This window comes from Cyanistes caeruleus, chromosome 4 (assembly GCF_971803275.1).
Source record: "Cyanistes caeruleus chromosome 4, bCyaCae1.hap1.1, whole genome shotgun sequence".
NCBI classification, from domain to species: domain Eukaryota; kingdom Metazoa; phylum Chordata; class Aves; order Passeriformes; family Paridae; genus Cyanistes; species Cyanistes caeruleus.
In genome coordinates, this window is record NC_141704.1 from 19,947,959 (window position 1) to 19,965,380 (window position 17,422).

Here is a 17,422-nt window from a genome sequence, read left to right on the forward strand (position 1 = left end):
TGGCTTTTCCAGACCTGGGTAAACTGCTTTTTGCCTTCTCTTGATCTCCCCAAGATGCAGCAGCCCTTGCCAAAAATAATTTTCCTTCACAATTCCCTTGCAGAGGTTTGCACTGTTTTAATGCTGTAGCATCACATATCCTTTTAATCCCTGCCTACACATTTTAACATTTCAAACACATGATTATTTATAAGCAAAATGCCACCAGGGCTTTGGTGAGGTAAAGTGGTTTAGTGGGGACTGAAACTGGGGAAGGGGGAGAGGGGAGGGTGAGTCATCATTTGGTGTTTTTAATCCTTCACTCCTCCTCTATCAGGCTTTGTTATTAGCAGTAGCATTTACTCACTTTGAACAGGGCCAAGACAGCAAACAAGTTCTCTGAATTTGAAAGCCAAACAATTCCTTCTCCTAATTCAGCCATGCACGCCTGCTCCAGGCTGTTCAATCCCTTGAGACCCCTTTTTGTAGCCTAGCCTTTTCCCTCCTTTAAGTGCCAACTCATCGAAGGCCTTTGGCTAGGGTTTTGTGCATTCCCACCTGCTCCTGCAAGAGGGACAACAGACTGGGATGGAGTGACGCCATCCTTAAGTCTTGTGTTGTATTCAGAGCTGGGCATTGCCACACCAAATGGAGCAAACAGGTTACAAAAACTGTTTGCACAGACAAAGCAAGGCACTTGACAATCACCACCACTCCAAGTAAAACACCATTTGGAAACAAGTTGCACTGCACACTGAAGGGGAGACAGCACTTGTTCAAAATCTCCTCTCCCTTTCAGTCGTTGCTCAATAGAGCAGCAAAAAAATCTGTCCTCCAGCCCAATTATACCACTCTGCTGATGCTGTAACAAAAGGAGAGAGAGCCATGACAGAAATAACAAGATAACCTGCATCTCTAATGGAAGCAACAGCAGGAGGTAGAAGAATTAATTTCTATCATACACCATTTTTCTTTCCACTTCAAGCACCCTCTCCCTCTCTAAAAACTCCTTCTATACACATCTGAAAAAAGAAATCTTTGAAGACTGATCCTCCCAGGACTACCTATACCTCATACTTTTTTCATTTCCACTGAGAAACTCTGTCTTGAGGTATGAGAGCTGGGCAGTGCAGGGGCCTGAACCCATCTTGGGAATTGACAACTTGTAGGTTCAGCTCTAGTCTTTTTAGGGCTGCTTAAGTTTGGAAAAGGTCTTTTAGGTGTGGATGCCTCAGGTTCAGCTGTCAAACATACCCATGTTTCTGCAGCAAAATACTTGCATTCACTTTCAAAAGAGTGAGTACTCTGGAGTTCTAAGCATAATTTAGGACAACTAAGAGTATGAAGAACCTTTGAGAATTAGACTACTTATTTCAGTAAATTAACTAGGTAGCAAGTGTGAAAATGCTGATGTTAGACAGTATTTAGCTTCCTGGGCTATAAATGGATATAATTTTTACTTACCTGACAGGTGTGTCATGAGAATTAGCTAATATTGACACTTTGATCTTTAAAATGCTTTGCCAAGTATTAATTAAGGAAGGACCATTTTGCATTTAAAATACCAAGTATTTTGAAGTTGAAATTGTCTCCAACCCTCTCCTAAAATGGTAAAGAATCTACTGTTTGTTTTTCTACATATTCCCCAGGAGATCATTTCAGAGAAACATGAGAAAGGAAGACTGACATGTGGGTCTGTGTTTCAAGGAGGATATATGAATACCTCTAAACAAATAGCTGTATTTTGTTGCAAGAATCTTCTCTCCTGTGGGTCTTCTAGCCAAACTTGTAGACTTAGTCAAGTGTTACTGGATTAGGGAGAAAGGTCATTCATACCCTCCAATAAACCACATTTTTATAGCTAACCTACAAGGTTTTTTTACAAGACAAGTCTCAAAGTGAAATATGAGAAGTACATAACATGCTTCAGATAGTCAAGTCTGCAACTACTGGTAAAGTGTGGCCTCATTTCTCTGTAGAGGGAAAGGTGCCAACATATGGGCAAAACTCTATTACAGTTCATCTGCAGCTAGTGATATGAAATATGTACGAAGCTGTGCAATGCTTCTGTTAGATGGGTCACCCTGTGGGCTTCTGCTAGAGAAAAATGGAAAGCCAAGGCTTGCCTGTAGAGCCAGTTCTCTCCTAGTGACTCCGTGTCCGATAAGGGCAGGACTTGTACCATGGGCACTCTCATTGCAAAGATCTAGCAGCAAAGGCATGACATTTGGCCTTTACATGACCCAGTGAATATGAACTCAGATTAGAGGGAAATAAAAGATTGTATCTGATAGCATGTGAGAAAACAACATAAATAGGTCTCCAAATAAGCTGCTCTACACACCCTGGAGAGATCATTATGCAGGTCTTTCCTGCGGTTGTTACTGCTGGTGGTTACAGCCTGACCTGGTGTCACAGACTACTCATGCTAGTAGTGCAGAGATGTCATCTCTCCTGGAGCTGAAGTATTCTCCTTAAAGTTAGCCAGGCAACACAGGGAAGATTGAGATGGAGGGAAAGAAAAAAAGACAGGATGCAGGTACTGGAAGAGATGCCAGAAATCACATGCATGAAGACAAATGCAACCCATGTGTAGTGCCCTTGCACGCTCTTTAGGGTCTCAGTGTGACAGTGGCAGAAATTCTGTGGGAACATTTTGAAATGTCACATTACTCTTGCCCACTGCCCAAAGCATGAAGAAAATACGGAACAATTTTTACTTGTTTTGGCAACTTAAGTCTTATGGGTCTAAAGATGTGTCTTAGAGGTAATTCTGGGGACTTAAATCTGATTGATTGTCATGTACAGAATTAAAGTTCCTTATGTGACTCCTTCATAATAGTCTCTATAATGGGACATTTCTTCCCATTTCCCTGCCTCATTTAATGCACAGCATAGACATTACTTAACGAACTAGTAACTCCTAAATATTTGTTTTTCTCCTTATTATCCAGTGTACCTCTATGCTTTATTTACCTCATCCAAATGTTGCTGAGAATTATTTATATCATCCACAACACAGGAGCCAAGCTCTCATAAATTATAGTTAATTTTACAGTGGCCAGCTGGATCCTGAAATTAAGGTGCACATTTTTGAGATGGACACTGGTTTTGAGAAAATATTTTATACTTCTAGAAGTCTAAAAAGCGTCTCTGTAGACCTTCCAGGAAGAACCTGCCTATCAGCTAGCAGAGCTTAGTGCCAGCACATGACACCATGTGGTCCTTACCCTTCACAAGGGTGTTTGAATCAGGCTATTTACGATGCCAGTGCACATATTTTACATAAGAATACTGCTGAGAACAGTGAAAACACACTCAGTGCTACATTAAGAACCAGTTCCTGGGATCACAGATTACAGAATGTACAGCAAGAACCCAATTTTCGTATCTAATCAGGGCCAAGCGTTCTTCCCCTCATCTGTGCACTCTCTTGCCTGTGCTGTACTTGATGGTGCCTGCTCCTGATTCCCTAAGGCATACACTCCCTCCTTGCAGTCACTGCCTCAAGATTATTTTGATGTATCATCAGCATAATTCAACACAATTGGCTTTTCATCATCTCCATCAGTCCATTTTAGGTTTTTCCTAGCCTTTCCTTATTTTTGAGTGGAACAAAACCCTCACAACTCTCCATTTCTTTTTGCCTCTTCATGAGGTAAAGAAACACAGCATTCCAGGTTCGTCTTTCATCTCTTCGAAAGGTCAGTCCAGAATTTTATTGGATAAGAATGAGGATTGGATGAACAAGTTTATTCCACCTTCTGGCTTTATGACCAAAGCCAAAATTCTAACAGTTATTAAGTTGCAAATTTAATTTTCAATTTTAAGTTTAATTTTACTTACTTTTTAAGTTTTAAATTTATTTTTAATAAATATTTCTAGATGTGCTACACATCATAATGCATTATAAGAGCAGGTGCTGGATTTCACAGATTCAGGGCTCTACCACCAGTTTGTGAGTGGCTGTGGGTAAAGCCACTGCTCCTCTTGCCTCCCATGAGGCCCTCTGATCCCTCCCTTCAGCTCTGCCTTCTTTGTATATGAGAATATCTCCATTTTTGAGATACAAAAGCAAAAATGCATATGAAAAGGTATTTTCTCCTCTCCACAAAAACTTGTTAATTTGCTATTACTGCAAAAATCCCAGCCAATGTGAGGCAAATTAATTTTTGAAAATGACTGATGTTTAGAAGAATAAATCTCTAATTTTAATGTCAGATACCTGTAAGTAAGAGCCAGAATGAAAAAAAAAAGGTTTACATTTAGGAGCACAGACTACATTTGCACAAAATCAAAAAATCAGAAAAATAACATATAATAGAAATATTATCTATTTTTACATGAAGGACAAAATGCTAGCATCCATCTCTGCAGTAGGATATGTTCATTCCTCTGCCAGTTTCAGGATCAGCTAATAATCACACTGCCAATATTATTCTCCTCAGCTTTCTGAAATACAGCTCTACTTCATGTTTAGTTGTTGCCCCATATACATGAAATAATAATTTAACTGGACAGATATCTTTTATAGTTCAACTGACACTCAAATGGTGCTCTCCTGCTAAACAGGCCCTTAAAAACTACAAAGAAGAAACCAAAAATATTCTGCTTATTTCACAAAAAATAGGAACTAAAGATAGTCCTTCCCAGAAGGTTTCCCAAGTTTCCCAGAAATAACAGTTGAAGATTGAGTGGTGAGAAAAGTGTAAAAGAGACTGACAAAAAACTTTAACAAATGTGAAGTTTGTTATGTTCAAACTTGTCACACACACAGAGAATAGTTCAAGAAATGTCACTGGCCTGAACAGGGTCATTTGAAATGTATTTTTAGGATGTTGAAGCAACTAAAGCAACTGGTCCCAGTAAATTACTTAAACTGCACTTAAACTCAGTACACATCGTAAGGTTTTAAGGACTTGATTTTATGCTTTATAAGCCTACATACATTTCAAACTGAGTCAGGTACTAGTAATGGAAAGAATCAATGCACAGCCTAATCTGTAAATCTTTAACTTAGGTACAATGTCAAATCTGAGGATCTTCATTTCAAGCAATCCTATATCAGTAGACAACTCTATATAAACCAGACAGCACTTTCCAATGCTATATGCAGCTCCTGCAGTTTTCAGTACTACTGGTCAGCCAGTAATTATTGAAGACAAGTTTATAAAACCTGAAAGGCTAGAAATACAACTGTCCCAGCTTGTTAGACATTTAAGGCATAATCACTGTCCTCTTTAACATCTAAGTCATTAATTCTATACTTTATTCAGCATTTGGAAAGGCTTAGCTGACTGCTTCCAAGCTCATCATACAGGCTCTGGGAAAAGGAAGGTGAGATCGTGGGAAAAATGCAATATGAAAAAACACTGGAATGAATCTGTGGTAGTTATAAGTTCATGACTATCACTGCCCTGCACATCAGAGCCACTCAAAGTCTCCTGGGGAATGACTTGCAGAGACACAGCTTTGCTTCATAATAAATATATATTTATACACACACAAATACACATGTGCAAGCACACAGTTAGGGTCTTCACGTTATTATGAAATACAGCTAAGGCAATTAAAGAAAAATAATGACATATTCACCAGTAAAGTAACAGTTTCAAGAGGTTCTAGAAAATGAACCAAAGCTCTTATTGTTACAGAACTATTGACTGCAGATTTGAAAAAGTGACCTCAAGTGAGCAATGATGCACTTAGCTTGAAACTTGCAGCCGCTGTATTTCACTCTAAATTGAACTGCCAATCCACAGTGCAATCTTTTTCTACTATAATCTTACATCTTTGGGGCAGGTATACAAAAAAATACTATATAAAGGCTGCATTAATCCAAGTTAGACTAAATTCCGCTGGAAATGGAAAATATATCTGCATTACTGAATTTAAGAATCCCTGTGGTTATTTATAAATACTTCTTAAATTTTTTAAGGGCACTTAGTGACAACTACATATTGTAATTTTTCCTGCAAATAATTCTTAAGCATGCAAGTGACTAATAGCACTGGCCCCATTAAAAGCATTTAGGTATTTATTAGCCTATAGACCCACATAATAGATATTCTATATCACACACACACACACAGTGATCAGAGCCCGCATTCTTGCCATAATAAAAGCAGCTGCCAATGTAGCATGATTTATAATATCACCAATGTCAATGGTTTGCAAACATAAATAATTGATACAAGCTGTGAAATACTTACATTCACTTTTCTACTAAGTCTTCTTCACTATAATCAAGTTATTTTCCAGGACAGTTTAATCTTCTTACTAAATAAAAGAAGGCAACAATTAAAAATATATTCATATGCATTAAGCTATGTTCAATCACATTAAATTTATGAAGTTTAACATATTGAGTTAAGATCATCTATGGTGTAATATAAACTTGTAATTTGTTTATATACAGTCAGTTTTATTACATTTTAAATACAACTTTATCACACTATAACTTTCCATACTGAAGCTAAATGGGGCAATGTTCTGTATTTCAATAGCTGCTCAGATAATAAATCAGATGGGCAGTTGCTCACAGATGTACAACTAATTACTGAAGAACTGAGAGCTAAACTGATGCATGACCCCAAAGAAAGCATTACAGATGGGTTATTGTATGGCTTGGTACTCCTCTAGCCAGAACATGCTCTGACCACTGGCAGTACTTGTCACCTCCCCTGACCAAACATTTAAGAATGGAAGAGAAGCAATGTCTGTCCCTTTAGGGAAGGGTAAAATATCATCAGATATTTTTAACATCATTATACATGCTGAAAAGTGATGAAAGGGGTTCATGTAGATTGTTCAACATAAATGTGAAGATGACAACTGTCTTCAAAAAAATATCTCAGGCAATAGACATAGCGAGTGTTGTATGCCTTGACCTGTTCCTTACACAGTTATTTCTCAGTTGCTTTTAGCAAAGTATGCAATGCACAATCAAACAGTTTGCAGCACAAACCAACACATGTACTAAAAGGCCACCACTTGGCAGTTCCCAGGTAAGAGACCCTGAACACCCGGCAAAATCCACCACCTTCTCTCCAAAGCCATCTCATCTCAACTGAATATGACTTTGAAACTCACATAACACTGGCTTTCAGGCAAGTAAGATACAAACATCAGCATGACTTTTATTTTCCCTTCATGTTTCTTGAGGCTGCCCAGTCCTAAACCAAACTTATTATTTTGCTAACGTTCCATGGTATTTAATTTCCTGTGTTCATACCCTATATCTGGATCTTTGCAGGGAAAAGCTGTATGAGGGAACAATCCTCACTGGGTACAGGATGAACACGGATGCTCAGCAGAATTGTGAGATGAGGCATATGGGAGAAGAGCTGGGTGAGACATTTAGACCACAGCTGCATGATACAGCCTAACTGGAGAGTGTTAGCATTGGACTGAGGAAAGTCATAGGAGGGAAGTGTAGTAAAGCAGCCAAGCCAAATGACAAACAGACAAAAAAAATAGTCTGTAGGACCAAGGTAAAGGGCAGATTTCTTTCTATGTCTTACCAGCAACAGGAAAAACAGATCTGGTGCAATTTAAACATGTAAAGGAAAAGAAAATTCAGAAGTAAAAGGAAGTACAAAGGAATGTGAACCATTATCATCCTGTCAACAACCAAGAAGGAAGGAGGTGGAGGCAGTCAGCAAGAAAACAAGACTTGATCCTGCTGAGAAGTTTGCTTTATATATCCATGTTTACTCTTTCCTTAAGAGCATTTTTGCAAGCATTGCTGAACAGTAATTTAGGCACGTCTTGCACAGTTGGTTCACCTCCCAGCTTTGCAGATGCCAGAACTGAAGTGCATGGAAATTAGTATTTGGCTGAGCCTGAAAAAGTAATCAAATACTGTCACCCCTAACTGTTATGTCCAGCCAACTACACCCCCAATAATAAAGGCATTAATAAAGGTATTTCCTTTGCTAAAAATATCAGAAATGTATTTATTGAGAAAACTGGTTCAGCCATAACCCAGGACCTGGCACAGAGTCATCTAACTACTTATGTGGCAGTTCTCACATGGATACACCAGGCATTTCAGTCTGTAGTTCAGCTGTGCCAGAGAATCATGCTACCAAATTGTATTCAATTTTCTGTGTTATAAAATTGGAAGCCTTTTTTGTAAGAGGCTTGGGACACAAGCCAGAAAGCTCACTTACTGTCTCCCTGTGTATTCAGACTGAGTCATCAGATTCTCCAAGTTTCTCCATTCAAATGGCACACTGCTTTGGATGGACACAGGTGGTACCATCTGCCACAAGGCTTTTTCAGCTTGTTTGGTTTTGTTTCTTCCTTCTACCTCCTGCTCATAGTACAACAGCTCTTTTTCAGTATCTTACACTGGATCTGGTCTCCATGGTATGGATTTGGCCAGCTGGCCAGTCAAAATGGACTGTTTGAACTAAAGGAACTTCATCTTACTAGCACAGGTCTTCTAACAGCTGGAGGCACTTACAGACTGACCTGAAGCAAAAAGTACTTGGATAGCACAGAGAAATTTTTCTTTAAAGAGGACAGAAGCCATGAGCATAACAGAGCAAGTGGGTAGGGGGATGGTCACATAAACTTCAGTCTAACAAGGCTAATCCTCCTGTTTCTTCTCTCCACTGGCTTGACAGAAGAAGTCCTGCCGTGGATTAAGAGCCAATCTTCCCTGAACTGGTTTTTGGAAAGGACTCCCTCTCACCTCCATAACCCGCAGAGTTAGAGGATAGCAAGAGATTAGACTACTTTTAGCTCTTACCCTGTCTTAATCTGAGCTACCTTAATTGCTCCCACCTTTCACATGAGACAATTTCTGCCTTTCAAATCAAAATACACCTTTAGGGGGAAAGGATGAAGACCACCTTGTATGGTCAATGACTCAGCAGAAACAGGACAATGGTGACCAACCTCTCCATCCTGCAAGTGCCCTCTCCCTCATGATGCAGCTGCAACTCTGTATTTAGGGTCAAGGTCTCAGATACCATCATTTCAAACAGATGGTAAACTCAGGCTGATTGGTTGTGTCCAAGCACAAAATTTTGCAAGCAGGTAACATGCTGCTCTGGCACTGCAACTGCCAGGGAGATAATGGCTTTTGAAAGCAGCAAGGAACAAAGTATGACACTTGTTCTGCAGTGCCTAAAGCTGGTGCTGCTGTAAGTACAAGTAAGAACATATTGAGTTCTTTGTTCTTTTGGTTTTTGTTTTTTCTGATGTTTGCTTCTAGAGCTAAAAACAGATCATAAACCACTTTTCTTTGAGGAAGGATTTTGTTTGTCTGTTAAAAAGGGCAAGCCCTGGGTCAGGGATCGAAAGTTGTGTTATCCGGTTCCCAGACATAAACCTTATTCCCCTGAGCCTTCAGCTATATGTAACATATGGAGCAGATACTTTTCATATAGACTTTTACACGCCCATGGAGCTTTTATCCGGCTGTTGAGCTAACAAGCACAGTGCCCTTGATAGGATGGAGCACATAGGATAAAACTACATACTGCTTTTTGAGCTTAATTTTGAGAATGGATTTTCACATTTCAGTGTTGAGAATGTGGCATTACAGCACTGAGACCATGTCCATATGGAAATAAGATATAGAATTTAATATTAAAAACTTTAGGGTGGTATCAGATGTCAACCTAATACTCTAAACATTGCAGTGTATTTACATCTCTAATTAACTCAGTGTCACCAATATCTTGCCAATGCATTATCTTCCCTCACCTTCAATTCTCTAGCTTACATGACCCTTGGTCATGTCTAGTCTGCCCTCTCCACCTCCTTGACCACAGACACCAGATGTCACTTCTAGCACATGAGCTCCTGAATTTTATTACTGACTTACTTTCTCCTCTGCTTGGCTTACTGCTATTCTCTTGGCTGGCTCTAGACAGCACTTTTTCAAAATGTGAGGACGCCAACTTTTTTTTCTGACATCTCTCCCTTTCACTTGAGAGCAAATGGAGCCAAGGCCAGTCATCATGACACACCACTTCCATGCAAGGAACCTATTTGTGCAACCTGGTGGTCTCCCAGCAATGCAAGATGTTCCCCACATCATGAGCATCACCTAGCATAGGGCACAGGCGACAGACCAGCATTACACAGCAGAACAATGTTTTCTCTTAGATTTCCATGAATTCAACATAGTCCTGGCATAGCCAAATTTTTAAATTACCCAGTGTCCTGGTTTAATCCAGGACACAGTCAATTTTATTGCAGTGATTTTACCTAATTTTAGTTGTGAAGGGACAGATATTGGAGCTGTGTGGGTATTTTTAGGATACCATCCACATAATCACTGGAGTGAGCAGCAGGGAGGGGATGGGAGTTGGAAATAAGGGACTCATTCTAGGGAGAAAAGTGTGGCTTTGGGTCACACAAAAGATTGTCAGATTGGCCATTGTTCATTTTCTCAGGGTTGCACCACCTCAGGTTGGTTGGTGAGCATTTATTTCCATGTAAATCACCCTCTTTTTGTATATGTCTGCTATTAATATAGTTGCTCTGTTTGTTTTTGTATCTCATTGCTGTTTCCAGTAAATTGTTTCTTATCTCAACCTGTAATTTTCCCCTTTTTATGTCTCCAAGTCCCAACTCCTCCCCTGGAGCAGGAAGGGGAAAGAAAGCATGAGCAAGTGAGTGGTTGGTTTGGGAAGAGTCTTGGGGGTATCTTATCTGGGGAGCACTGTTCCATTTCTAAACCATGACACCTAGAATTCAAAACTAACCAAAGATTACAAGTTCAATTTTCCCTTCATTTTCCTACTCCTTCGAAGTCCTAAAACAGCATTACTGTTTCCCTCTGTTCTCAGTTCTCATACAGTCCTCTTTTCCTTTGATCCTTTGGCCTCTGTGGGACAGGGAAGAGAAGAGGCAAAAAAACATGTGAAAATGAAGCCAACTGCCCTCTGTGTTTTTGCTGACCCTAAAAACCAATAGAAGCACAGACCAGTTGGACTAGTTCACATTCACCAGCAGTTTTCAAAGCACTGAAATAGCCCAATCATTTCAAAGTACCAGTAATCATTTCACTGACAAGAATTATTAAGGAAACCTGTGTTATTCTGGTGCTATGTAGACTTACAGGTAGCTCTGTGCTTGCCATGAAATATTCTACAGCTGCTGCTTTGGCTCAAAACAACCGCAGCAACACCAACCACACCTTCTTCACAACACAATTGTTAACTACTACCTGAAGAACACAAAAATTCACCGAAATTGTTCTACAACCATTACTGTTCAATTAGGGTAAATGGTGCAACATCCAAGAACACTGCTCCAGAGCCTCACACCTCAAAAAAGAAAATCAGTATCTGTTGCATTACATTCTCCCTTTCATCTTCATGTCACTGAAGGCATTCCACAGGCAGCTTTACTTCTGACAGCACTGATTTTCAATCAGTCTGCTCCCGCCTGGATTTGAAATAGGATACTACATGAAATTGGATCCTGGTAGCCTTAGACATGCCCAGACTTGCACAGGAAGTTAAACAAAAAGAAAAAGAAGTGTTTTCTTTTAAACACAGGGTGCTAGTAAAACTGATTTTAAAGTGCCACTTCATTTTTCTGAACTGGGAGTAATATATTACCTCTATAAAGCCTTTCATACTAAGTTCTTGAAATTCTTTATGCAATGTCATTGGTGCTCACCTCACCTTAAAAATACATATTTTAACAGTCAACCAAAGTGACACAAACCACCAAAGTAAATAAGACTACTTTAAAATTGGTTTCACTACCAATACTAATACTACATCTATCTGTCAAGCTAGGGCCCGGTCCTCCAGTCTCTTTCATCATGTACTCAGTACTCACACAAGAATTTGAAGGTTTACTCCTTGAATTACAGAATTCCTTATTGGAAAAAGGAGCAGGCATGATAGTGTGAGTGTGAAAAAGGAGAGGGAAAAATGTGAATTGTAGGAAGGTACAAAGGAGCAAAGAATGTTAAATGGGGAATGAGGCATGGATAAGAGAGAGTAAGAGACACAAGGAGAGAGCAGCGAATAATGGTGTGGAAAACAAGAGGAAAGGCAAAAAAGAATGAAAAGCTTATCCTGAGCACTGCATGGCTTTAAATGCATTTGTATGACATTGAACAGAGAAGAAAGTACAGGAAGAAGTGGAGAGATGAGAATTTTATTTTTCATTTTATTGAAAAGTAAAAATCACCCAAAGTTCACTCCTTTCAGTTAATCCTGAACTGAGATGTCCACTCCTCTGAAGTGGGGTATGAAAGGATGACTACTGGCATGGTGAGCCAGGCAAGCCTCACCTGAGACCACCTGGATGAATCAGTGAAGTTTCCAGTGTCTTCCTTGATAGTGACTGGTTTTTCCTATGATAGCCCATTGCACTGCAAATTTCATTCTTTTGTTTGTTTCTAAAAGTGGAAAAAGGAACCACTACAAAGGCTGGTTGGAAGCTTGAGTGAAATTTCATCAACCCCACTGAGAAATGCATAAAAATCACAACCTTCTCATTAATAGAACAGTGGCCTGGCTGTGCCTCTTGCTGAACAGATCAGAAAGCATCACAGCAGTCCAATGTCATAGCACCAGGAAAGTCTCATTTGTCCATCAAATCCAATGAGCAAGGTGAATCTCAGCCTAATTACAAGCAATATAAGAACATTTTCCTCCTTCAAATCAGACAAAAGGGCTCTTCTCATCTTCAGTGCCTCTCAGAGAATCAGCCTGATTCCCTCCATACTCTCCCTTGCTTTCTCTGTGACCTGTCTTCCTAATCTGGAATTCTTCAGAGATGGGAACCAGACCCCTGCCTCAATTCCCCTCATCTGATTTATCTTAGCAAGCCAGGACAGCCTGCACCCCAAAAGCGCCCATACACCCTGACACTGCTCACTTAAGACAAAAACAATCACAAAACCCCCAAACACCCCTCCATCCCAACCCAAAAAAGCACAGCAATCTATCAGGGCAGGTTAAACCTTGGTCTCTTCCTTGTGAGCCTAATCTACCTGCTGCTGCTGGGTGCGGACACTTCCCCGGGTGTAGCTGCTCTTCTGGTGGCTGAACCCCTCTTCTGCAAATATTTCCCAGGAATTTCTATGCAGGGGAAGGGTACAGGCTACTGTTTCTAGTTCACTAGGAAAGATACATATGTTGACACTTTTTTAAAAACGAAACCAGTCTGAACAGCGATAGGAGCTGGCTGGGGCAGACGCTGTCCTATCCTGCGGAGCAAGTCACGGCAGGGTCTGTAATCAGCGGCTCTGCAAACACCCATTTCCCCCTCCACAGGACCTTAACTTGCCCGGTGCTCTGGAGCAGAGGACATCTGAAAGCACTGACAGGGAATGGCTGGGCAAAACCCCAGCTGGTCTCTGTGTTCAACCAACTTCAGCTCTTCCCTTACTAGCAACCAGCTTTATTAATGTCCTTGTTTGGTTTTTCGTGTGTTGTTTTTTTTGTTGTTGTTTGTTATTTCTTGTTAATTTGTTTTGGGATTTTTTGTTTGGTTCTTTTTTTAAATGTGTGTGTGGGTTTTTGTTTGTTTTTGTTGTTTTTTTTTTTTACTCCATTAAACTTCTGTCTTTCATGCTTACATGGGGCATGAGCTACAGGAATAAGTACTTGTTCAGTTCAAGCACTTTTTATTTCCAGCAGCAGAGCAAACCACATTTGGATGCACACGAAGGGAAAGGCAATATTTATAAAGGAAGTTCCCACACTTCCTCTTCAAACAAATCACTTCTGGCTGGTTTTGCAATTACAGACCTACCATAAAAAGGGGGTGGAGGAATAAAAAAACATTGGGTATACTATTTCCTTTTAAAGTCACTTGCTTCTGAAAATCAAGCTTCCAGAGAGGATGGAGTTAAGCACTCAGGACAAACTGTCAAGTTTTCAGTAACTAATTTACTCTTCCTGTAGGCCTGGAGGAAATCCACAGCCACCACAAATATTCTTTGCTCACTTCAATACTACTTGTTGAGAAATGGGTTTTAATGGCCAGGCAAAGCCATCCAAACCGCAGATGTAATTAGAGCCCCTGGAGCTGGCTCCACAGAGGGCTGGGAGGTGCCCTGTGCCCTACCTGGGGACAGGTGCCGTGGCACAGGGTGGCAGTGATGCTGGGACACCTCGGCCTCATCCTTGGCACAGCACACAGAGCTGCTGCTGACTCCCTGCTCGCTGGGAGGGCTCTAACAGAGCAAGTGCAGCGGGCAATGGATGGACAGGGAGCCAGGAGCCTCCTGCAGCCGGGGCTGGCAGCTGCCTGTGGTGTCAGTGGGCAGCGCACACCAGCGCAGGACCCTGCAGGGCAGTGCTGCGTCCATCTGGAAGCGTTTGCTCGCGCCCAGTTTCCATCCCACGTCCTGCTCCCTGGGTTATAAAGCTCTGCCACCCCACACCCACTTGTTTGTAGTGCTACAGTTAAAAACCTCTTCATCCATGGGCAAACTGTATTTGACAAGCTAATTTCCCTCCACACGGAGTGGCTGAAGTCTGCAGCACTAGTATAGGAAGTAAAGATTTTTCTGACAATTCACAATAAATCAGCTTCCTATTTGAACTGACATACCTTAATGTCTGCAGTGAGTCAAACTACTAGTCTACCCAAAAGGTTGGTAGTCCCCTGGTATTGAAATCTGTATTAGATCCATATCCAGAGGAAAAACAAAGTCTTCCCGAAACTCTTATCCAAAGCGTGGGAGGATGGAAAATAAGATCAGCATACTTTGCTGAAAATAGTTCTTGAGATAAAAGATATGATTGCTCTGGCACTAACCTCCCTCCTCCTTCTCTCCCCTCCTCAGTCAGTGAGGTGCAAATGCCTTAGGAAACTCCCTGTCCCTACCACACACTATTTTTCATGTTTAATCTAAGGTTAGAACACAATTGGATTTGGACTTGATTAACCTCTCATGCAAAACAATTCCCACACCTTTGAGCTACAAATTTCATTTGATAACAGCTGCAGAAAACTAGCTCCATATTTTTGAAGTTAAATTACTGCCAAATTCTGTTTTCCGGTGCCAGCTGCTCAGAACAAGGCTAAAAAACTTTCCAAAACAATTATATTTAAATTATTAATTAATACCACTTGGAATATTATGACTAAAATCAATTAGTTTATGCAAAAGTATCTACAAACCTAAAACATAGTAATAAGTGAAAGATTCTTTAGTTGATGAATAATTAATACAGCTTTTAATTTGTTTCACCTCATATGGCAAGTAGCACAAAAGGAAAGTCATTAATGCAAGTGGATCACAAAGGTAACAACAGCAATCATTATACATTTATAGCCAATAAACTGTTTCAGTGAACTGTTTAAGTGAAAAGGACCAAAAATACTCCTGCAATATCAGAGCTAGAACAAACTAAAATACAGTTTTGACCATCTGGATGAAACAACAAAGGAAAAAAAAAGCAGAGCTGCCTCCTCAGCTTGTTTGCTGTAGGTAAGCAGGAGGATCTGTCATCAGCTGTAAGAAGTTAGGTCCTCTGAAACCTCTGCCCTCAGACCTGCAAGATTCATGAAAGTGACTTCCCATTTCTGGAAGCAAAACACCATGGTTTGGCCAATTACCTCCATGTTTTTACCATGAAGGCATGAGATTTTAAACCCACACACATACTGTTTCCTCTCAGGCACCAAAAGAAGCATTTTTCTAGTATGACATGCTCCAGGTTTCTTGGCAAAGCACAACTCTTTAAAAAAAAGTGAGTTTTGGTAAACAGTGTGCAGATTTCCTGGGGATTACCAGAATTACACACCTCTTGCTAAAATATGCTCCAGTGACATGAGATGATGTCAACGGAAGAACAGCATAAATCATTAATTGCTGCAAAACTAAAAGCTTAGCATGTGTTAATTTACAACATTCCTTAACTTGATTATTGGGGTACGAATCAGCAAGCAGTTGCCACTATGCCAGTGGTCTGACACTACTCTGCTTTCATCCTGCTTAACTATTCATCTCCAGATAAACCCTTCCACCATCTAAAAAAGAGTTGGATTTGTACAGGTTTGTTTTTATTTTCAAAATCTCCAGAGAAATGTCAGAGATTAAAAAACTATCTCAGTGGGAGAACATTCATTGCCGTTTAAATGTTGAATTACAGCAGGGCACTAAGACATGAGGTAGGTGTTTGATCAAAGAGCTTCCCCCATGCCCTGTTAACAGCTCCTCTGTGTGAGGCAACAACGGGGATCTTTTCACACTGTGCAAGCACTAACTTTGCAACATTTCTGCTCCAAGCAGGAGGCTCAGCTGCTTCCCTCAATACACAACATACCTTCTCCTTCCTCACAGCATTACTCTTGCTGCCCTTTTTTTGTGCTTTTCCCCATAACCTCCTTTATATCCCATCTGCTGAAAACACAGGCAGCAACATTAGACTTGAACTTCCTACCTCCTGACATAAGCAGACTCAAAAATCTAGACAAAACAAGCTGTCCCATTTTTGCATTATCTGTGTGTGCACTGATTTCAGAATCAGAACTCCTGCTCACAAATGAGAAATATGTGGCTTCCTTCATGATAAACAATAGAACTTTTTCCAAACAAAGCTTACCCAACTGTGAGGCAAAGCCTGCCTTACCTTGCCTGGGACTGCCTTGTACACGGGAAAAAATTCCATGAGACTCATCTTCACCTGCCTCTTTGGGTACTGGAAATGAACGATTTTCCATTCTGTGAATGACCTGCTCTCCTTGCATTACCTCTCCTTACTGGGTCAAAACTTTTACACTCCTCCTAATTCCATGCCTGCAACCACTATGCACTGCCAACAACCCGTTAGCACATACTTCTCATACCTTTCGAACAGATGGTAGTGTGGGGAAGAATTACACTTGGTTTCACAGTCAGCCCAATCCCAGGCACAGTGTCATCACTACAGACAAAAGACCCCACACATCTGCTTCCTTCGGCCATAAAGGTTTGCTCCAGCTTTGCATTGATAAAGTACTTGATGGACAAGACTGTGGCTTAAATATTCCCCAGACCAGGAAGACTTTTTAAGAAGCAGCACTACCTCACACTAGTTAAAGGGAAAAATGATCTTTTGGCAGAGAAATGCCCTCTATTCTGCTGGGTTTGGGCCCCTGTGGCTACAGAGCTGCATGGAGGATGTGTGAACTGAAAGTGATGTTAGGAAGGCAATGCCGTGGTCTTACTGGCATGAAACCTATTTTGTACCCTGTGCCAAAAGAGCTCCTGACATATTATGGTCTGGAATTCATGCATACCTGCATTATGCCTATGGCCAGTTTTGATTTCTGCGTCTCAGCAATAGCCAAGAAACTAGAAACAAATTGTTTTGCCTCTATTAACAGAGTGTTACAGTGAAATGAGATCCTGGGTGAACGCGATGATTTTCCCCTCTCTGTAAAGAAGCTGCAGTTTTTCTCAGTATTTCCTCTCTGTAGAAATACTGTGCTAAGAAACCACTTGCACTGCAGGACTTGA

At 40.6% G+C, this 17,422-nt stretch overlaps 1 protein-coding gene across 9 annotated transcripts in view; it reads right to left on the bottom strand.

Annotated features, from left to right (window-relative positions):
• PLXNB2 (plexin B2) overlaps positions 1-17,422 on the bottom strand; it is a 248,422-nt gene that overhangs the window by 108,885 nt on the left and 122,115 nt on the right. For all 9 annotated transcript variants that reach the window (XM_086886939.1, XM_086886943.1, XM_086886941.1 and 6 more), the window contains one exon: positions 6,192-6,258. In XM_086886939.1, coding sequence (XP_086743065.1) covers positions 6,192-6,193 — 2 coding nt within the window. In that variant the 5' untranslated portion in view covers positions 6,194-6,258. The remainder of the gene's footprint in view (positions 1-6,191; positions 6,259-17,422) is intronic.